Source organism: Podarcis erhardii (genome assembly GCF_964252035.2).
Source record: "Podarcis erhardii genome assembly, chromosome: 14".
Lineage (NCBI taxonomy): Eukaryota > Metazoa > Chordata > Lepidosauria > Squamata > Lacertidae > Podarcis > Podarcis erhardii.
In genome coordinates, this window is record NC_138503.1 from 43,675,346 (window position 1) to 43,698,359 (window position 23,014).

General features: G+C 47.9%; 2 protein-coding genes across 5 annotated transcripts in view; one reads left to right on the forward strand and one right to left on the reverse strand.

The window, feature by feature from the left end:
- TRRAP (transformation/transcription domain associated protein) overlaps positions 1–1,372 on the reverse strand; it is a 163,805-nt gene extending 162,433 nt beyond the window's left edge. For 3 of the 4 annotated variants that reach the window (XM_081839445.1, XM_081839444.1, XM_081839442.1), the window contains exon 1: positions 1,231–1,372. The gene's annotated coding sequence lies outside the window, so the exon portion shown is untranslated. Of the gene's footprint in view, positions 1–1,219 lie in introns of all 4 variants that reach the window. The other variant, XM_081839443.1, reaches the window with a different exon arrangement.
- A 2,205-nt stretch (positions 1,373–3,577) lies between these two features.
- TMEM130 (transmembrane protein 130) lies at positions 3,578–22,658 on the forward strand. Its single transcript, XM_081840586.1, is given in 9 exon segments — positions 3,578–3,870; positions 8,379–8,678; positions 9,619–9,790; positions 10,796–10,968; positions 12,419–12,503; positions 15,701–15,903; positions 18,402–18,414; positions 18,416–18,500; positions 20,430–22,658. Coding segments are annotated over 9 exon segments (1,296 nt in total). The 5' UTR covers positions 3,578–3,788; the 3' UTR covers positions 20,613–22,658.
- Positions 22,659–23,014: the final 356 nt, after the last annotated feature.

A 23,014-nucleotide genomic window follows, 5' to 3' on the forward strand; every position in this document is an offset into this window, starting at 1 on the left:
GCCAGGTCTTAAAAGGAAACACAGCTGGTTGAACTTCCTTGGACTCCCAAGTGAGCATGCATGGTTCTACCACACACCCCATGCGCACATATAAAGGTAAAGGTAAAGGTAAAGGTACCCCTGCCCATTCGGGCCAGTCTTGCCAGACTCTAGGGTTGTGCGCTCATCTCATTCTAGAGGCCTGGAGCCAGCGCTGTCCGCATACACTTCCGGGTCACGTGGCCAGCGTGACAAGCTGCATCTGGCGAGCCAGCGCAGCACACGGAACACCGTTTACCTTCCCGCTGGTAAGCGGTCCCTATTTATCTACTTGCACCCGGGGGTGCTTTCGAACTGCTAGGTTGGCAGGCGCTGGCACCGAACAACGGGAGCGCACCCCGCCGCAGGGATTCGAACCGCCGACCATACGATCGGCAAGTCCTAGGCGCTGAGGTTTTACCCACAGTGCCACCTGCGTCCCTATGCGCACATATACAAGCCCACAATTTATCCTCACAACAACCCTGTAAGGAAGTTAGGCAGCGCAGCAGCTGCTTGCCTAAAAGTCAACCAGTGCAGACCTGAACCCAGATCTTCACAATTTTAGTTGAACTGGGTCCCACAGGAGGCAGTGAGGGCCACCAAGTCTGCTACGCCGGATCCTTCCATCCTTACCCCCACCCCGTTCTCCTTTCACATAAGACGCACGTACTACGTCATCTGCACAACAACCCCCCCTGTGAGGTAAGTTAGGCCGAGTGGCAGCGGGGCAAGTGGGGATTCGAACTCGGAGCTCCTCGGCGCTCAGTCCCTCAACTTCCTGCCCCGCTCCAGATGCCATGAGGACTCCATCTCCCATCAGCCTCAGCCAGCGTGAGCAGCGGCGAGGCATGACGGGAGCTGTAGTCCAGTAGCCACCCAGCAGGCGGGAGCGCAGGTGAGGGAAAAGCCGCTCTAACCCCTACGAGGCGTCAGGGGCCCCGCAGCGCCCTCGGCTGACTCCTCCCCCTCGCAGGCCACGCGCGCAGCGGCGGACCAATCCCCGGCGCCCAGGCGCTCGGCCCCGCCCCTTTCTTCCCTCCACAGCAGGAACCCCGCCTCCTCCGGCCTCCCGCAGAAGCTGCGCAGCCACGCCCACTTTCCTCTCAGAGCGGGAGGGGGACTCGCCTCGCCCTCCTTTCTTGTCCCCCCTCCCCTTTCCCCTCGCCCCGTTTCCTCTCCGTTTCCCCCCCCCCGCCACTTTCCCCTCACCAGTCCAGGCCGCGCCGGCTCCTTCATGCCTTCCTTTGTTGCCTCCGCGCAGCAGCTGTGGCCGGAGCAGCGACGGCGGCACCAGCGGCGCATGGGCGCCTCTCCTCGCCTGCCTGCCCGCCTGCCTGCCTCCCCCTGCTGCTTGCCCACCCCAAAGCGGAAGCACACCAAGCGCCACTTCCGGTGCGCTCTCCTCGATATAGAGATACGAAAGGACAGAGCGAAGCGCTCCTACCACTTCCGGCCTCCCGTCGAAAACTGGCTTTCCGCTCTCTCAGGGCAAAAGGAATGTCAGAAAAAGGGGCGGGGTTCATTAATGAGCGGCTGAGAGCCAGAGCGGCGCCGCTTCACGCCATAGAGATTCGGAGCCTCCAATTGTTCACCGGAAGTTTAGGTTGCAAGGTCACTCTGACACTTTTCCTATATTTATGTCCGTCCCTCTTCTTCCACCAATCAGCGCGCTGCTGTCTTTTTCCCCCCTCCTCGCTTCCCTCGGCGCGCAGGGCAATCCTATGCAAACAGTGGGGCGCGCAGGGCAATCCTATACTATATAGATCTTTACTGAGAAGTGCTTCTATGTTCGGTAGGGCGTGCTCTGTAATAAGGGTGTGCAAAGTGGTTGTGTAGACCTTATCTTCCTTTTTTCCTCAATGTTAAGCATCAAAATCATACCTATACATCAATAAACTTAACAACAACAACAAAACTCCCCCCCACCTCTCACCCGTGAATTTAACGAAGTACATTAAATAACTATGGTCCATGCGTAGATGAAAGATGCCAGTTTTATAGATTGTCAGACAGGAAACCATAATTCCATACAATTGTTGGGAGTCTTGAGTTCCATTTGGAGCTTACATATATTTTCTAAATTTCTCTATTATTGTCGCCACTGTCCATACATTTTGTCTCCGTATGGAAAGTTGTAAATACCCTCAATTTTTCCAGTTTTGTGCAATCAGTTGTCCAGCTGCCACAAGCAATAATGTTATTAGTTCCTTAATTTTCAATAAAAGTAAGGCTGCAATCCTAACATCTTGTACTGAGCAGTAAGCCCTACTGAATTCAATATGCCATACTTCTAAGTAGATGTGTATATGACACTAGCGATACATGGAGAAAGGAAGAGGAGAGATTATAATTCTACAGTACAATAAATTTTAATTTCACTGCTTTCCTTGAATCAGATCGTTTTAGGCACGCCATGCTCAGTCACCCTCAATCTAACACCTGTGATGTGGAGATATTAATATTGACAAGCCTTACAGGGTTGTTGTGTGGATGACTGTAAAGCTACTGTATGTGACACTTTCGGCAATCCAGAGCAGGACTGCAAATCTGACTGGCTGGCTGGGGCTGATGGGTAATCCAAAACATCTGTCCTAAAGCATTAGAATATTATTTAACTTTCATATTTAGTCATCATTCATAATTGTATCAAATAAGGTCCTTGTGTGGCAGAATAAATGAAAAAAATACAGAAGGATGCTACAACTTAAAAACCAAAATCAATTAGAAAAGGAATATGTATAGGAATGTGAATTTTTTTATTCTTGAATGTTTGGTATTTAGTTCATTTCCTAAAGATGGAGTGCTAGCAACCTGCATTCTGCATCATACTGGAAATAAAGACGTGACCTGCAACAAAATGTTGCAGTGTAGCGGAGCAGTTCAATGTTCTACTCAGTCAGCCCTGCCCTCTTCCATTCCATCGCCTTTGCCATCCAGTTTTTCATTCCTCCTCCTTCCTACCCCTAATTTTAGGGACAGGTGAATCTGTTGATTTCAGATTTTGCCTATCTTCTGTGCTTCCTGTATGTTCTCTAAAACTCAATAAAGTAAAGGTAAAGGTCCTTTACTTTAGGTCCAGTCGTGGCCGACTCTGGGGTTGCGGCGCTCATCCCGCTTTATTGGCCGAGGGAGCCGGCGTACAGCTTCCGGGTCATGTGGCCAGCATGACTAAGCCGCTTCTGGCGAACCAGAGCAGTGCACGGAAACGCCGTTTACCTTCCCGCCAGAGTGGTACCTATTTATCTACTTGCACTTTGACATGCTTTCAAACTGCTAGGTTGGCAGGAGCAGGGACAGAGCAACGGGACCTCACCCTGTTGCAGGGATTCGAACCGCCGACCTTCTGATTGGCAAGTCCCAGGCTCTGTGGTTTAACCCACAGCACCACCTGCGTCCCTCTAAAACTCAATAAACATAATTTATTTAAAAGAAAGAAAGAAAGAACAGCAGTTTTCCCCAGCCACAATATTCTTGGGGTTGCCGTTTCTGTATAATATATTTGTTTTGCTTTTAATCTAAAACAAAAACAAACAAACCTAGGAATAACATTTCTGCAGGGATAGGATGTGACCCGCATCTGCAGCGCAGGAACAATGTGCAAGGTGCAGTACAACCAGCTTGCCCTTAGGGGGCAGCACTTGCCATTGATTCTTGGCCGTCTCCTCCTTAAGGCAAGAGTAGCACAATTGAAGATGAAGCCTGATTGCTGGAGCTAAGCAATTGCCGGAGCCAAGCCGATGACATTTCCTTTGGAAGCTGTTTTCTAAATGGCCCAGACACTTGCCTCTCTGAGCCTCGCCAAGGTAGTTTGCAGTGTGCTGCTCCTTTGCCATGTCAGATCAGCATCAGGTAAGACTGGTCAGCTCTCTATGTCTAAGGGAAGCAATGGGATTTGTAAACCCTGGGATGCAAACATGCACTGGAGATTTTATTCTGCCAGCATCCCAGCACAAGAGCATGGCTATAATTATCAAGGTGTGTTGGCTGGCATTCAAGGGGCTGCATTTAAATCTAGCGTTCCACATTGCACTGTTCATTTCAATTATATTCCAGACCTCTAGAAGAAGGGCAGGCAAGAATTGCCTTACATCTCAGGGTCCGGTGGGGTTAAAAGATGATAAATGGCACCCGAGTTGGTGAACAGTGACTGTCTGGAGGAACAGCTGGCTTTTCGCAGCTCTGGGGTTGATGGCTCTATGGTCTGCTTCTGTGCAAGATGGAAGAAGGTGTGGCAGGAGTTTCTCTCACCGAGGACATTCCCCCATTGGGGTAAAGAGCGAAAAACAACAGTTCTACATCAGAAACTTTAATCCTAGGGACAGGGCCTCTGAGAGGAATTTTGAACGTTTGATTTGAACATCTTTGTTTACGCGCAATACAGATGAGGAGAAAGTATTCACATTGGAACGTTATTTTATATTTCAATGCAGATCAGGCCATGAGAAGACATTAGTATTAGTTTTAGAAAGGTAGATAAACTTACTATTTACTTTTTAAAAAATGCTTTTCTGGCCTTTTGTGGAAAAAATTTCCAGTCACCACGTGAAAATTGATTGTCCTGGCAATGTTTGTTTGGTTCAGTAGCCCGGCCAAATCCACAAGATGTTCCTGATTGTAACTCTTTATTAGCTTGCTTTTTGTTAAATGACCTCTTTCCAGAAGCTGCTGCTGCTGCTGCTGGAATTGTTAATAGTATTCTTAAGCTAAGGCAAACATTTGGAAACAGCCCGGTCACCAAGTCCGTACTCGGTTAACACGCTGAACAGATCTAATGGCTCTAACTCTACAGTTGCAAAATTTGCTTTACGTACAGAGGGCAGATGTTGCGTTTCTTTTCCAAAGTCATCACTATTAAGGCCAGCAGGATATTGCTCTGATAAAGCTCTGGGGTCAAATACGGCCCTTGAAGCCTCTCTCTGTGGCCCTTGGAATTCTTCATGGGCTACACCCACTCCGACAGGTCCCACACCCTTGAATGTTTTCACCTGGCTGGACTGTGTCCGTGAATTGTGGTGGCTCTCTCTTGCCTGGAAGGAAGCCAAAGAGAGGTTGTGTGTTTGTGTGTGTGTGTGTGTGTGTGTGAGAGAGAGAGAGAGAGAGAGAGAGAGAGAGAGAGAGAACACACCTCTGGCTTTTGCATGGCTGGTATGTAATCTATTGTACGAAGGTGACTATCACATCAATTTGCTCTGCCCATGTTGGCATCTGGCCCCGTCCACCATTGACGTGTGGCACCCACATGGTTATGTATGGGGGAATGTGGCCCTCAGGCTGGAAAATGTGTGCCCTGCCTCCGATGCACAGAGGACAGGGGAAATAGTGGTCCAATATTCATTTTATTTATTCATGTGTTTATTGAAATTGAAATACTTTATTGACACTTGTACAACTTGTATACAGCGAGATTACACAAGCACCCCCCACTCAGCTCTCTTAGTCTTAATTCCCCTCGTTTACTGACGCACACTCACCAAACCCAAAAGTCAATTTCTCTGTTGTTATCTTTTCATTCAGCAGCCTAACAGCCCATGGATAGAAGCTGTTCTTTACCCTGTTGGTGAGACTAATCATGCTTCTATATCTTCTGCCCAAGGGCAGGAGATCCAGAAAGTGCCAGCCAGGGTGTGAATCATCCCTGAGAATTTTCCTCACTCTCCTGAGGCAACTTTCTTCTGCTATTTCATCCAGCGGATTCACGGGACAGCCCATAATATATTGTGCTGTATTCACCACCCTCTGTGGGCACTTCCTATCAGTTGATGTCAAAACAGCGTACCACACCGTGATGCTGTATGAAAGGACACTTTCTATTGTGGACCGGTAGAAGGAGATCATCAGATGTTGATTGACATTGTTCTTCCACAATACTCTGAGGAGATGGAGTCTCTGTTGGGCTTTCTTAACCACCTGGGTTGTATTGATTTTCCAAGTAAGGTCTTCACTGAGATAAACTCCTAGGAATTTAAAGGAAGAGACTCTCTCCACACAGCCCTCCCTGATGTACAGTGGGGCTAGTTCTCCTCTCTTCCTCCGAAAGTCCAACACCATCTCCTTTGTCTTGCTGATATTAAGGTGCAAGTTGTTCCCTAGGCACCATGTAGATATTATAATTCCCATCTTCAAACTATGTCAAGGCAGTATAAAAAATATACCGTACTTTCCCGTGTATAAGACTAGGATTATTATTTTTTTAAAGTTATGTTAAAAATTGGGGGCGTCTTATACATGGATAGTGTATCCCCCCCCCATTTTCTTAATTTGGAGTGTCCCCCCCCAAAAAAGTGGGTGTATTATATACAGGGGTGTGTTATACACAGAAAAATACGGTAATAATAAAATCAACAAAAATCATCCATATACCATATACCAATATGTTACGTTCCCTGCCCATTTTTTACCCTCCAAGGTTTGGAATCAAGTGGCAGGAGAAAGTACAGTTTCTCGAAGAGCTGGCTTTAAATAGCTTGCGATTTATCACACTCCTGGATTTGTTCATCACACTGGTGTGTTAACATTTGTCATCAGTTATGGCAGGGTAAAGGAACATTAGGAATCCAGGCAATGTGGTACAGTGTATTTCTCCTTAGGTGAGAGAGAAAACTCTGCTGAGCAGCGGCGTAGCGTGGGTTGTCAGCACCCGGGGCAAGGCAAGTAATTTGCGCCCCTAACCGCTAACCTGCCGCCGCTGCCAGCTTCTTCTTGCTGTTGCCTGGGCTGGGGTATTTACGGTAAGGTAGCCACGGCGGTGGCGGCGGGTCCATGTCAGGTGATCTGAGGCGAGTTGCCGCTGGCGCTGCCGCCCAAACGATGCCGCTTGCCCGGAGGAGGAGGGCAGAGAGGCGAGGAAAATGCAACATGGCCCAGCAGCTGCAGCAGCGGTGGCGGTGGCGGGGCTGTGAGGAGGGGCTGCCTGGTGCGCCCTCTGCGGCCCTGACGCGCGGGGACCACGGCGAGGGCTGAGAGCCGCTGCCTGCTGGACGCCTTCAGCCCGGACGCGCGCACAGCTCGTCGGTTCCGCGAGACATGGGGCTCTGCTACAGCCTGCGCCCGAGGCTCTTCAGCGACTCCGGAAGTGGCAAGCGTGCTCCCCCCAGATGTTGTGCTCGGTGCGGCCGGCCCCCCCTGCACCCCCCACGCTACGCCACTGCTGCTGAGTCAAAGAACTGGCCTGCTGGTCTCCAGAAGAACATTTTGTGGAAGGTCTTGTAAGCTCAAGGATCACATTTATCATTTTTTATTATTAACATTTAACAAAGAAAAGGAAGGCAGAAAGGGGGGGGGAGAATTAAAGGCAATAAAAAACAGAAATAATATAGAAATAATATCCATAGCAACCAAAAAAAAAACCCCACCATTCATTCACATTACAGGTAAAATAGTCATCAGCACATATGTCTTAAGGTTAACATCTAAGTTAATAAAAGCGCTCCAGATGTCCAGATCAGTATCAACACAAAATTAACACCAGGCTCGAAGTACTGTAAGTCGCATTTATCATTTGCAGTTTTAAAGCAAGATGAATCCATCCGACTAATGTCTAACCAGTGTTGCTCATTCTCAAGTTGTCACCTGCCCAGAAAATATTTTGGGGTCAGAAGAAAAATCTACCATTCATTTATTTAAATACAGTGGAACCTTGGTTCTTGAACTTAATCCATTCCTGGAGTCCGTTCGACTCCTGAAACCATTCGAAAACCAAGGCGCAGCTTCTGATTAGCTGCAGGAGCTTCTTGCACTTCAGCAGAAGCTGTGTTGGATGTTCAGCTTCCGAAAAACGTTTGAAAACCAGAACGCTTACTTCCTGGTTTTTGGCGTTCGGGAGCCAAAACGTCCCAAGTACCAAGGCGTTCGAGAACCAAGGTATGACCGCAGTATATGCACAGCTTAATGCCATATTGCATAAGCAGCATTCAGTAGGGATAAAGCATGCATCATAAAATTCGCTTAAAAGTAAGAGTAAAACTAGGAGAAAGAAAAACTTCAAATTCCTGCTGAAATAATAATAATCATAAAGCCTTCCCCAAGCCCTGGGAGTTCAACAGGGAAGGGTCCTATTTGTTTGCTGCAGGGCGGAAGTTTTGCAAAACTGGGCCCGCAATGCTGAGTACACAGCTCCTTGTAGATATGAGCTGTGCATCTGAGCCACAGGGGACCACAGCAACTATGAGCTCCTCTATGGTGTGCCTAGGTCCTAGGAAATGAAAACAGATAGTGGTCCTCGCTTTGTTATTGCCATAGCAATAGTCTTACCTGGGATCCCACTGAATTCAACAGGGCTTAAATTTACTTCTAAGTCAGTATGGTTAGGATTGCACTGTGAATTTCTCAAATCGTATACATTGATTTTATTTCTTCAGTCCTGTATGACTTGGACATTACCAATGACGGCCCCATCACGACAGAAGCACAGGCTACGATTCATTCCACGTTGCGTATGAAGGATGGAGGCAACTCACCCGTTAGTGACTGGAAGTACCATTTCAGCTGGGTTTATGCCCCTTTGACTTTGGTAGAGAGCTCCGAGCATGGCGCGCACTCCACAATTATAGTGACCAGCCCATTTCCTGGAGTCTTTCCTGTTTCCGTTCAGGTGACGCACACAGACTGCTGGCTCTGTCAGACCATTGCAAGAAACCTAACGGTGTTAGAGGTGTCAGGTAAAATGTGCATATTTTATTATGTAAGAGAAGGGGGTCTCATACAGTGCTTCTGAAGATCTCCTACAGGGCCACCTCTAGGTTGAAGGGAGGCAATATCTGTGGTGGACTCTCCACCCTTGCCTGTGACCTTGGCTACCTGTCCATGACTCACCTGACTAGGGTTTCCTTGATGGCAGTGGCTGGATCTGGGAAGCCACTGGCCATGTTGAACTCCCAGTACATCCAAGAACTTTGCAGTGCTGGTTCTCCTAGGCTCATCACTTCTCAGACACCTCCCAGTCCTTCCTGGCTCTGGGACAGCCTTCCCCTGTGACCATTGCCTTTTCACAAAAAATACTTTCTCAATACAACTCCAAAGCTCATCTCTGTTGCTCACCCACATAATTGATGAGAGTCCTCTGCCATTGCCAGGCCTTGGCTGGGCTGAGCCAGGGATCATGGGACCAACCAGTGGTAAAGACCGCACAAGAACCACAGGGTGAACAAAGAAGCAGCAAGCCATAAGTCAGGACTAAAATACTGCATAGCCAAGTTTGGAGACACAGCCAAGCTAAGGATGACGCTGTTGGATAAGCAACGCTCAGCTGGAACAGGAAGTCCTCTTATATTCCTTCCTTTCTAAGAGGAAGGGTGGACAGAGAGATAGAACGGGTCTGTGCAGCTACTTATTGCGGTTGGCTTCCATTCTGCCAACTTTTTAGTCTCAGCCAATGCTCTTTTTTATTTTTTTGCTCCATTAAAATGTACTTCCCCCTGATGAGCAACTTAAAGTTTTAGTTGATACCATGTACCAATTAAACTTGATCAAAGCTGGGGAAATCCCAGTATTTGCCTATCCTCAAAAAGAGTAAACGAGAGATTTTCTCATTAGATGGGAAGGTCTTTGAGAGAGCTTCAGATGACTAAATAATATTCTTTGTATTTTTCCCCCCAACAGAGTTTATAGTAGGGAATTTGTCCATTACCCAAACAGAGGACCATGAGGTATTTGACAAACTTGACTCCCGATCTCCAACAGGCGCCCTGACCCGGGTATCATTCTTACTTCATGACCCAAGTAATTATTTCGAGTCAGCTTCATTCACTTACAAATGGGATTTTGGAGATGGGTATGTCCCTATTTTTTCTTTCCCTCCCTTTATTTATACAGATTTTAGCAGAGACCATTATTTATATGCCCGTACTAATATATCCTTACCAACAGACCCCCCCCCACCACCACAAACATCATTTCCCAACAGGTGGACCTCTGAGATCACGCTGAATGATAACCACACATAGAGCATTGCATTGCAGTTATGGAGAATTGAGGTTACCAGGCATGAATCACTGTGACTAGACTATCCCTAGCAAAGAACAGTCGTAACTGATATCTGGTTTTCAACATTGCAATATATCACCAGCTAAACATTATGTTATACTGATATATCACGATATCTGAAATAAGAATACAGCTATGAAGAGGCTTTGGCTGGCTTCACGGTTTTTCCTGTATCGTGATTTTTGCATAGCACACACATACATCATGATACGCAATATATTGCCAGGTCAAAAATTATGAAACCAATAGCACAGTACATATGGACTTCAAAACAGTTTTGAATGATATATTGATATATCTCCCAGTCCTAGCCCTAGATCTTCATTTCAGAGGGGTTGGAACATGTCTAGAATAGATGGCTGGCCAATTTCTTTGACATAAAAGCCACTCAACCACAGTGCCTTTGACCACTAGCCATGCTGGCTATGCTCAGCCTCCACAGCTAGGGACCCTAATGCTTCTGAATACCAGCTGCTGGAGGCCAGAGGATGGGAGGGTCCTTGTATGTTCAGATCCTGCTTGAGGGTTTCTCACAGGTTGGCCACTGGGAGAAAAGGATGCTGGATAAGTTATTGGCCTGATCCAGGAGGCTCATCTCTTATCCTTAGGGTTCAAACACAGTTTATTGGCTCTGATCCAGTCCACCACTGAATCCATGCAACAGTCCAGATGGTGCATAGTCTCTTCTTACGCAGATGTTAAAGATGCATAGGAAGCAATTCATGAATGAAACCATCAAATAATATGCCTACACAAACACAATTGATTTCCACTGTTTCCCCATCACCTGCAGAACCGAGATGACAACAGAATACCCCACCGTCTACCACAATTACCCTACTGTTGGGGTTTGCACCGTGCACCTGGAGGTGGCAGCAGAATGGAGACAAGATGGGAGCAGGATGGAGCAACAAAGAAAGATGGTCCAGAAAACAGGGCATTTTTCTGCTGCGTTGGAATTGATGGGTAATGGCAGGGAAAAGCTAGGCACAGCCTAGTGCTATGCTCAGCATCCCTTTTGGTCTGTGAGGAACACAAGTTCAGGAAATCTGATCCACACACAAACACCACCCAAGTCAGTTTGGTCTCCTTTCCTACAGATCAGTGATCACTGATGCCTCTTGGGATTGGCAGCACAAAAGGCAGGGAAACCAGCAGTGAACAGAGCCAGAGCCAACAAATTCTATTTTTGTCCCCATCCCCCTCCTCCCTGCGGAGTTCTACCAGGGCGACACTGAGGCAGAGGAGGAAGTCGGCAGGTAGGACCACTGTTGTAAGAGGTCAGACAAGAGGAGCTGGCCGAGGGCAGCCTGAAATTGGCAGGGCAGCTACAGACTCTTGAGTAGGCTATGCAACAGGAACAGTCTGCAGCATTCAGTGTAATGCCGGGTTGGTTCAGAAATCATCACCATCATATTTTTTTATTTATACCCCGCCCATCTGGCTGGGTTTCGCCAGCCACTCTGGGCAGCTCCCAACAGAACAATAAAAACACGATAGAAGATCAAACATTTAAAACTTCCCTAAACAGGGCTGCCTTCAGATGTCTTCTAAAAGTCAGATTGTTTATTTCCTTGACATCTGGTGGGAGGCTGTTCCACAGGGCGGGCGCCACTACCGAGAAGGCCCTCTGCCTGGTTCCCTGGAACCTCACTTCTCACAAGGAGGGAACTGCAAGAAGGCCCTCGGAGCTGGACCTCAGTGTCCAGGCTGAACGATGTGGGTGGAGATGCTCCTTCAGGTATACTGGGCCAAGGCCGTTTAGGGCTTTCAAGGTCAGCACCAACACTTTGAATTGTGCTCGGAAATGTACTGGGAGCCAATGTAGGTCTTTCAGGACCAGTGTTATATGGTCTCGGCGGCCGCTCCCTGTCACCAGTCTAGCTTGGCAGAGATTGAAAGACACAATGTTTGTGTGTTGTCCTTCCCAAACTGGCCTCAGATGTTCTCGCTTGCTGGATTCCAGTTATCTCTGCCCATCGCTAATATAAAGCGTGTCTAAGCTCAGGCCCACCGGGAAGGAAAAAAAACATTCTTTAGCCTGGGCATTCTTCCCCTCATCTCAGCTGTGAGGATCTGGTTGAGATGTGAGAAAAGCACTTTGCACATGCTTAACTGTGCTCACTTTGCTGAGCAGGGAGGTTGGGTTCCCTTTGTAAGGAGGTCTGTGGCACATTTTGGAGTATTTGCATTTGTTTGCAGATATACGGGTTGTGCATAGGTGGCTGTGCACAGCTTAAACCAAATTCTGTTGGCAACAGGATTAACCCTTAAGTTGCCAACCGAATGATCCCCGCTGTTGTGCTTCCAATGTTATCCCTCTCAGATTCGCCCAAAATACTAATTACATTAAGACCAGCACCGAATGCTCTTCCTTCAAAGCACAAACTTACGGTTCTTAACCTCTCTACCTCAGATGCTGTCAGGGGTATTAACATTGTCGGATCCACAGAGGCTCATGTGATGGAAAACTTAAATTTATCGCTGCATATCCAAGGCAGGTAAGCAGCCAGAAACACCTATATCAATCATTCTACTTTCCCTTCTGATCTGCTATTTGCATTCTCCTTTGGGGTTTCCTAGGACAACAGGCACCTTCTGAAGGCATAGGAAACAGGAGCTGAAATGTCTATCACTTGTCTCTTAAGGAATTCTCTGGTTTGAGGAGCATCCCAAGCACCAGACAGAAAGTCTTGGGAGGCTGGATTTGGTGCCTGGACCCAAGGATTCAAGTTACAAGAAAGGAGTTTCCAACTATAATAATACAGTGGTGCCCCGCAAGACGAATGCCTCGCAAGATGGAAAACCCGCTAGACGAAAGGGTTTTCCGTTTTGGAGGCGCTTCGCAAAACGAATTTCCCTATGGGCTTGCTTTGCAAGACGAAAATGTCTTGCGAGTTCCTGCGTTTTTTCCCCCCTTTCCCCACCCCTTTTTCTAAGCCGCTAAGCCGCTTATCCGATAAGCCGATAAGCTGCTAAAAGCCGCTAATAGCGCTAAGCCGCTAAGCCGTCAATGGGCTTGCTTTGCAAGATGAAAAAACCGCTAGACAAAGAGACTCGCGGAACAGATTAATTTCGTCTTGCAAGGCACCACTGTAATAATTGGTTATTTATACCCCGCCCATCTGGCTGGGCTTCCCCAGCCACTCTGGGCTGCTTCCAACAAAATATTAAAATACAGTAATGCATCAAACATTAAAAGCTTCCCTAAACAGGGCTGCCTTCAGATGTCTTCTAAAAGTCTGGTAGTTGTTCTCGTTGACATCTGGTGGGAGGGCGTTCCACAGGGCAGGTGCCACTACCGAGAAGGCCCTCTGCCTGGTTCCCTGTAACTTGGCTTCTCGCAGTGAGGGAACCGCCAGAAGGCCCTCAGTGTCCGGGTAGAACAATGGGGGTTCTGACTAAACACCAGGATGAACTTTCTGAGAATTAGAGCTGTCCGAGAATGGAACAGTCTCCCTCGAGAGGTGGTGGGCTCTCCGTCCTTGGAGGTTATTAAGCAGAGGTTGCATGGCCATTTGTCATGGATTCTTTAGCTGAGATTCTTGCATTGCAAGGGGGTTGGACTGGATGGCCCTCAGAGGTCCCTTTCAGCTCTATGAAATCAAGGGATTATTAGATCAGAAGTAAACACGGCCAAGTGCATTGATATCACTGGGTAGACTAAGCCCCGGGCAGCAGGGAGAAGCAAGCAGCTAACCTCTGAAGGATGAGGTAGCTGGTGTTTGTTGTCTGTACGGAGGTCCAAAGAGCAGGAATCTGTCCCGAAACGCAGCAGGACAAAGGTCTGTTGTTGACTCTTCTTCAAGACACAACAGTCACATTGCCGGCCAATATCTGCCACATCATCTCTCAAAACAGTCGCTGAGCTAATGAATCTGGAGCGGCGGCTGTTTTTGGCTCTCTTATCCATTTGCACTGCCAGCCAGGTTGTCACGCTTCTGCTTTGGCAGAGGCAAGAAAATACGTAGTAGAATGTGTGCGTAGGGGAACATAACAAGAGCTCTGCTGGAACAAGCCAATGGCCCATCTGGTCCAGGATCCTGTTCTCACAGTGGCCAACCAGGTGGGATCATCTTCTGACGCCCTCCTTCATGTGCCCCCTCCTTGAGAGGTCCGGAGGGTGGCAACACGAGAACGGGGCCTTCTCTGTAGTGGCTCCCCATCTGTGGAATGCCCTTCCCAGGGAAGTTCACCTGGCGTCTTCATTGTACACCTTTAGGTACCAGGCAAAAATGTTCCTTTTTAACCAGGCCTTTGGTTGACCTGATTGACATCCTATACTCTTTTAAAATGTGGCTATTTGGGAGGGGGTTGTTATTTAGGTTATTGTTTTTATTTTGATTTTATATATTGTGATCTTTTCTGTGAACTAGCCTGAGACCTCCGGGTATAGGGCAGTATATAAATTCAATTAATAAGAAATAATAATAATAATAATAATAATAATATGCACATTTTCCACTAATGTACACATTAAAATGCATACTCCACCCTAGTGTGTACATTTTTGTACACATTTTACTTGGCTGGAGTGCTGCATTGGAAAATCGAGTCAGCACATGTCAAAAGATCCCAGTGTTTCGGTTCACGCGTTGTTTTGGAAACTCCCCGTTTGGTAGGCTTGTCTTGAAATGGGAGCGGAATGAAATTTATCCTTTATCCCTACCTGGGATAAAGTCCCATTTTGGCCATTCAATAACCATGGCCCAATGGGAAAATTTATGGAAGATCAACTGGAAATTCACAAATTGTTACACGATTAGAGAGAACTTTCAAAAAATGCAACATCGATGGTATCTAACACCATGGAAACTCTCAAAAATGTATAAAAATGTGTCAAGCAATTGTTGGAGATGCGGAGACTCAGGAACATTCTACCATATGTGGTGGACATGTAGGAAAATACAGGTATTCTGGGAGAGTATACACGCAGAACTGCAAAAAATTCTAAAGATCTCATTCAATAAAAAACCAGAGGCCTACCTCCTGGGAATAACAGATTTGGATATTCCACAAAAGAGGAAGGGTATCTTTTTATATGCGACGGCGGCAGCAAGAGTTTTGATCGCAGCAAAATGGAAGAGTAATGAAATCCCCTCTATACAAGATTGGATCCAAAAGCTGACAGAATATGCCGAATTAGATGGTTTATCAGAAAAAATAAAGAATAAATCCAAACAGGAATTTGTTTCTAAATGGGAGGTTTTCAAAGAATATCTGAAAAACAAATATAGTAGTTTAAATTCTGTTGCAGCATTCGAGGAACTTCAGTAATAGTTGCTAGGTAGAGAGAAGAAATTAGATTTATTGAGAATAAGTTTAATTATGAAAAAAAATGTGTATTGGCAATAAGTAATTTGAACTTGAAATATGGAATAGACGGGAAGTTGGGTCTTTAGTGTTAAGACCAATAGATGTTTTATTGTTTGTCAAGAAAATTACGCGTCTATGGTTATTTTTGTAATTTGTGTGTAATTTGATACTTGTGGGGGGGGGTTTTTTGTGTGTGTGTTTTCTTGTTTTTTCTTGTTGTATAAATAAATATTTAAAAAAAAAAAAAAAAAAAAAAAGAAATTTATCCTTTATCCCTACCTGGGATAAAGTCCCATTTCAGCTTGATTCTGAGTTGGCACTCAGAAAATTCAGCGCCAGCCACCTAAAGCAGAATAGAGCTTTTGTCCTTCTTTCTTCCCAGCCTGCCTCTCCACTTCTGCTGGTTAATCAAGACCGAATGCGTTCCGCTCGACAGGGACCACTGCCACCTGGTGGCGATGAACGCTACGCACTACAATCTGAGCCACGTCTTCAAGGATGCTGGGCAGTACTGCCTTAGCGTGCGAGTGGAGAATGGGGTCAACATGTTGCAGTCGTACCAGGAGATTCAAGTGAGGCCGTCAGGTGAGAGTTAGGAGAAAAGCTACTCCACAGTTGGAAAGCACATATATGTGTGTGTGTGTGTGTGTGTGTGTGTGTGTGTGTACACACACACACACACACATATATTAGGAGAATTTCATTTATAAAAAGTCTCTTGGCCACCATTAGGGTGCCTAGAACCCATTTTCGCTGTCAATTGTTGTCAGTTTCCATACAATGGGTATATAGTTCAAGAGCCTATTCACTTCTGAAAATCTTAAATTTTCCTGTAGTGTCTTGCTTCTGTTGAGCAGCACCTTCTCCCCAAACTTAGTGTGGGACACAGTAAAAGCATGTGTTTCAAGGAAGCATTGTCCATATTACACATCTCCAACAAAGAGCTACATTAGATAGGGAGTCCAATAGATTATACCGTATTTTTCGCCCTATAGGACGCACCGGCCCATAGGACGCACCGAGTTTTCAGGGGGGGAAATCAAGGGAAAAAATATGATCCCCCCCCCCCGCAGCTCTGGGAGCAGCGGACAGGCTGCACGCAGCCTGTGCACTACTCCAAGACCTTCTTCCTGCTTTTGCGGGAGGTGGCGTAATTCCCCCACCTCCCGCAAAAGCCCACGGGAGCCGCACGTGACTCCTGCGGGCTTTTCGACCAGGAGGGAGAAGGGACTGAAATGGCCAGTCAGTCCCTTCTCCCTCCTTGGGGAAAAGCCCCCAAGAGCTGCGCGCTCTTTAAAGGCTGCGCGGCTCTTGCCGGCTTTTCTGCGAGGTGGGGGAATTCCCCCACCTCCTAGAAAAGCCAGCAGAAGCTACACAGCCGCTTTAAAGAGTGCACGGCTTTTGCCTGCTTTTGCGGGAGGTGGGGGAATTCCCCCATCTCCCGCAAAAGCCCACAGGAGGGAGAAGGGACGGACTCCGCCAGTCCGTCCCTTCTCCCTCCTTGGGGAAAAGCCTGCTTTCCCCACCGCCAGCCTCCAAGCCGGGTTGGAGAGTAGCAGGAAGGCTTCGCGCGCCTTCCCGCTGCCCCCCATCCTCTGGGGCTGGCGATGGGGGAAGCGCTGCTTTCCCCCACCGCCAGCCTCAAAGAGCAGACTCTCCTGGCTTCAGCAGAAGCAACGCGAAGCCTCCGGAGTGCAGGCTTCGGAGGCTTCGCGTTGCTATTGCTGAAGCCAAGGAGCCTGCATTCGCCCCATAAGACGCACACACATTTCCCCTTCATTTTTGGAGGGGGAAAAGTGCGTCTTATAGGGCGAAAAATATGGTAAATAGTATTTTCTGCTGTATAAGTTTTGGTGTGTGCACCAGTTCTCCTTGCTCCATTATGACTGGGCCCTTTACATTCCTTCACCTTTTTCTCCTCCTGCACAGGAGTGATCAGCGTAATTGGGTGACCCCATTGGGTTCCAATATTATGAGAAAAGGGGCTTAAGTTTATCCACTTCTCCCACCCCTTGCATAATCCTACACACACCTCTCTATCTCTCTCTCCCTCCCTCCCTCCCCGCCTCTCTCTCTCTCTCACACACACACACTTTCCCCTTTTTTCCCCCTCAAGTACAAAGCCACCACAGTCATACCTCATGTTACGGCCGCTTCAGGTTACATGTTTGTGGGCTGAGGACCACGGGAAACCCAGAAGTACCGGAAAAGGCTACTTCCGGGTTTCTTTTCCCCCCCAAAAAAATGTTTTTTATTGAGATTTAAGAATACCAACACCAACCAACAAAAACATCAAATCTTATTACATATTACGGGTACATATATCCTACTTTATGATCCATAGAGCCATTGACTTCCGCCCTTCCCTTCCGCAAGTTTTCTTATAGGCTACTTCCGGGTTTCGCCTCTCGCGCAGAAGCGCTAAATCATGCCTGCGCAGGCATGGAGCTTCAGGGTGTGAATGCTGCAGGTTGCGGAAGTGCCTCCATCATGGATTATGTCCACAACCCGAGGTTCCACTGTAATTCCGTAAGCTTTCCTAGGGAGGGAGTTGCTCTAACCACCCAACCATTTTGGTTCCCCTTTCCTACACCTTTCCCAGATCTACAACAGGAGTGCAAGGAACCCTCAGGCCCAGGGACCAATGTGGCCTCCATGCCTCTCTACCTGACTCCTCAGAACTCTAACCACAAGCCCTGCTTCATACCCTGAGCATTTTTGTCTACCTGGAATTCCTCACTGAATTCCGATTACGCTTCTCTGGACGGCAGCTAGAGAAGGGCGTGTGAATGTGTGTGGAAACTCGCCCTGCTGCACCAAAGTAAAATGTGCATAGGTTGCTCCACCCACTCTGGCATCTGGCCCCGCCCCCCCACTGGCACGTGGCCCTCAGAAGGTTCCCAGAAGGCAATGCGGCCCTCAGGCTGGAAAAAAAATTTCCACGCTGCTCCTTTTTGAGTTGTGGCAACAGGAGCTGGACATAAAAGCCCAAATGTGGTCACACACCTTAGATTCGTACAAAGGCGTTGAGATGTTTCCTGTGAGATTTCCAATCTAAGCACTCTCCTTCTCCTCTTCTCCAGGCATCCACCCAGCTTTGCATCACTCTTCTATCAGCCATGCTGGGATTAGCTGCCTACGTGACGTTCCGGAGCAGCACACAGCAAAAGGATCTTGTGGAGGTACTTCCGTAAAGGCTGCTATGTTCACATTGGGGGCCGAGGAACCCAAACCGAATTTAATCTTACTTGCATCACAACCGGGGCCTGCAATGAAATGTTGCCTTGTGGAGCACAGCTGTTCAGGATTCCTGCCACTCTGTTCCATTCCTCGAATCATGTTCAGGTCCGAGGCCAGATCCCACAGAGCAGGCAGCCAGGTCACACTGTGTATGACCCCAGGCTAGCTCCAAAGGCTGAGAAGAGACTGAGCCTTTTAAAGCATCTGCCCCCCAGACCACCTCCTCTAGGCCCCACCCTCTTCGTGTCTTAAAGGGGCCAACCCTCTGGCCTGAAGACAGGTCATTCCTCCTCCACTCCATAGCCTTCTATGGCTATGCGCCACCCAACTGATGTGCGCTGGGAGGCATTTGGCTTCCCAAGCTTGGGGAAACACCCCCTCAAAGGTCCTGGCTCAGGCATGAGAGGGTGCTCCCATGGGCTGCTGTTTATCAGTCCCAGGCTCTTGGCTCTTGGCTATGACTCCATAGCTGGAGACTCTGCAGCCCCTGACTCTGACCCTTGAGCACTGCTAGATACTGTGGTCCTGACACCCCATGTTCCTGGATGTTCCCCCGTTAGGATCGTCCTACTCTCATGTAGGACCCTGGCAGAGACACATGCCTGACTGGCATGTTCTCTCCCTCCTGGTCTGTCGGGAGCTTCAAAAGCTTTCTTCAGCCTGAACGTCACAGCAACCAATGCCAACAGACATTGGCACACTTACGATCCTGCAAAGTATTGGCAGTTTGGGTAACAGAACTCAGTAGCACAGCATTTTGACTAATCTACTGTGCTGGTCCAGGGGGGAGGTTACCGTGGGGCGAGGTCCAGGACCTGAGTCGAGGGTCGGCAGACAGTCCTCCTCGGGCGAAGCGGGGTCCACAGAGGGAAGCCGGGCAAGGACAGGAACTCTGGGGGAAACAGGACTGGATGCTGGCCGAAACAGCTCTTCAACGACGTTGCTCCCGCAACCTGGGACCGGGCTGACTGGCCTTTATCTTCTCTGAGGCCAGGGGCGGCCCCGGCCCCCAGGAGACCCGCCTCTCCTGGCCTTAAGGCGAGCACTCCTCCTGGGAGAAACCAGTTCCCTCCGCCTCTCTGCCCTGAGCCTCTGCAGCTCAGGAGAGGCTGGAGGGTTACTGGGCCCAGGGGGAGACTCACCTGTAGGCACTGAGTCCTCAACCACCTCCAGAGCCAGAGTGGATTCACCTAGTGCCTGCTCCTGAGGATCCGGCACAGGCGCAGGCGCTTCAGAATCAAGGCCCTGCCCCAGTTCAGCCGGCCCTGGAGGCGGAGACTCCTGTGCAGGCTGGGGTTCCTCCGGTTCAGCCTCTGAATTGGATTCCCAGGCCATCACACCTACTTTTACTTACATATAATACACTTGGAGCATTCTGACTTAGCTCCTTCCTCTTTCCCATCAGAGAGCAAAGAGAGAAAGAACAAAGGACAATAGTCCTACGTTCCGGAGCACAGTAGTACAAAACATCCTGTCTCCGTCACTTCCCACTCTGTGGAATGAAAACATACACCGTCATGTGATAGACAACAATCTCATGACTGCAAACACAGAGCAAGAATCCTAACACTCCCCACCAACAGTGAGTCAGGCCAGGCTGAGAGGCAGTGACTGGACCAAGGTCACCAGTGAGCTTCATGGCCGAGTGGGGATTTGAACCCTGGTCTCCCAGGTTTCGAATCCAGCACAGTAGCCGCCACCCTACATAATTCTTCACAGAATTAGATGCATTACTGAATGCATCTCGCTGTTTTCCAAAAATGCAACCTTACAAGTATACTTAAACTTCTCTAAGCCTTCACGGGGAGGGTTGGTTTGTCACCCGAGACATTCTTGGAACCGGCTTTGTCTTCCCCGTTGTCGAAACGCAGGTTGCCGATTTTGACTTCTCCCCGATGTCCGACACCTCACCTTCTGGCTCCGAGTGGAGCTGCCGTCAAATGTGTTGCGAAACCTGCTGCCTCTGGCCATCTCAGGAGTCTTGCGAGACGATCCGAGAGCATCACCGCCTCCTGCGCCCTTTGCGTGAGCCAGTGAAAATGTACACCATGTGAAGAACAGGAGCTTCGTTTGTCATATACTGCTGCTGGCTTGGCCTTCTCCCGTCCGCCTCCCCTCGTCTCCATGCAGGGGTGCTGCATGGACAATCCGTATCTTTTGCTGGTGCATGAAAAGTTGACACCTGTGCTAGGGCCCTGGGTTGCAGATTATTTCACCAGGTCACCTGAAAAGAGCAGACTTGGATCTGCACTGAGAATGCATTCCTATGCATCAGGGGTGGGGGAGCCTCAGCTCTTTGGGCCAAATGTGGCCCTGCAGGTATCTCCTCTGTCTCGCCCTTGGGACTGCTCCGCACCTTCCTTAAGTGCTTTTGCCTTGCTGGATTTTGCCCTAGAACTTCCACAATGCCTCTTGCTTGCCTAGATGAAGAGATGTGCTTGCGTGTGTGAAGCATGCCTGAAATGTATCCTGTTGCCAGATGGTAAGAGCCATTGTGCTGCTCCACCTCTGGTCATGCCCACTTTTGCTGCTGGCCACAGCTACCCCAGACATGCAGACTCTGGAAGGGCTGTCCAGGAGGGACTGTGTCCCTGCAGCTGAAAAAGGTTCCCCACTGCTAGGGCTGGACAATATATTGATATACAGTGGTACCTTGGTTCTCAAACTTAATCCGTTCCAGAAGCCTGTTCCAAAACCAAAGCGTTCCAAAACCAAGGCATGGTTTCCCATAGAAAGTGATGCAAAATTGATTAATCTGTTCCAGACTTTTAAAAACAACCCCTAAAACAGAAATGTAACATGAATTTTGCTATCTAACGTATGGTTACCAGATTTTTTTTTCAATGAATCCTTCTTTCTTTCTTTCTTTCTTTCTTTCTTTCTTTCTTTCTTTTTAAAGCTGAGTAGCAACATGGAGTCAGTAGTGGGGATGGTGAGGCAAAAGACCCTGGGCCCAAGCACACATGCATATTGTATAAAGGTGCAAAGCCCTTCTTTCGCACCCTGTGAAACATAAATGCGCAGAGTTTTTTAAAAACTGGGCAACGCCTGCCCGCCCGAGCCTCCCCTGATCTGTCAAAACAAAGGGGGCAGGATATCTGTACTGCCGGACGTCCCCAGTTCATGCAGTAGCCAGTGGCAGCGGGCAGCTCCCGAAGCCAGCCAGAGCCAACTGCGCTACCAGGCTGGCTCCGGGCTGCCACATTTCCCTGGGACAGATTTGCAAATCTGGGGACATTCTGGGGACGGAATTTGTCCGGGGACAGATTTGCAAATCTGAGGACTGTCCCCAGGAACCAGGGACATCTGGTAACCCTAAAATTCTAACGAGACCATTGATCCATAAAATGAAAGCAATAAACAATGTACTGCAGTCACACAATCAATCAATCAATCAATCAATCAGTAGCTGAACTGGGTTCCACACTGTCACAAAAACAAAACAAAAAAGAGGTGCAAAAACAAAAATGCAAAAGAAATAGCAAAAACAGACGGACCTCAGTGTAACACTCAAAACGGAAGCATAACACTCAAAACAGAAGTGTGCCACGCAAAACAGAAGTGTGGCATTCAAATCGGAAGTGTAACACTCAAAACGGAGTACGTTCGGCTTCCAAAAGAGGTTCGCAAACTGAAACACTTACTTCTGGGTTTGCACTGTTTGGGTTCCAAGTTGTTTGAGTACCAAGGCGTTTGAGAACCAAAGTACCACTGTAGTGTCCAAAACTGATTTCATAACTTTTGGGCTGGCAATCTAGCGCGAATCATGGTGCGTGTGTGTGTGTTATACAAAAATCACAATGTGGGAAAAACTGTGAAGCCAACCAATGCCTCTATGTAGCTCCATCCTTATTTCAGACCTCATGATATATCGGTATACATTGTGATGTTTAGCTGGGAATATATCACGATGTTGAAAACCGGATATCGCCCAGTCCTACCCATTGCTAATATGCAGGCTTACTGAGAAGCAAGTTCAACTGAGCTCAGTAAGACATACTCCACAGGAGGTGCTTTCAGGATTGTAGTCTAAAATGGCGGGTTTTGTTTTTGTTTGTTTTTAAAGAAAATAAATGTATGCTCTATCTATCTCACACATATATATGGCACTCATATTGTGTAAGTGTCACACTTTAGTCAGAACTTCGAATGATTTTATTTGTAGGATTGGGAGGGGTGAGAAATGTGATTTTGCTTGCATTTTAATTTGCACTTTTTGAATGGAGAAGCCAGGTAAAACACAGCTACCCTTTGGAATTTGCATGTCTTCAAATCTTGCAGCTCTGTTCTGCAACAAAGAAATACATACAGCAGTGAAACGGCATATAGAAATGCATTCTGTTAGGGAGTTGTTTGCAAAAAAGAAGACGTGCGGCTTAATCAAAGTTGCGTACAAGGATGTGTTTATTAGGGTAAATTCGCACGTAAAATGCTGCTGAATTTTCATGAGGATTTT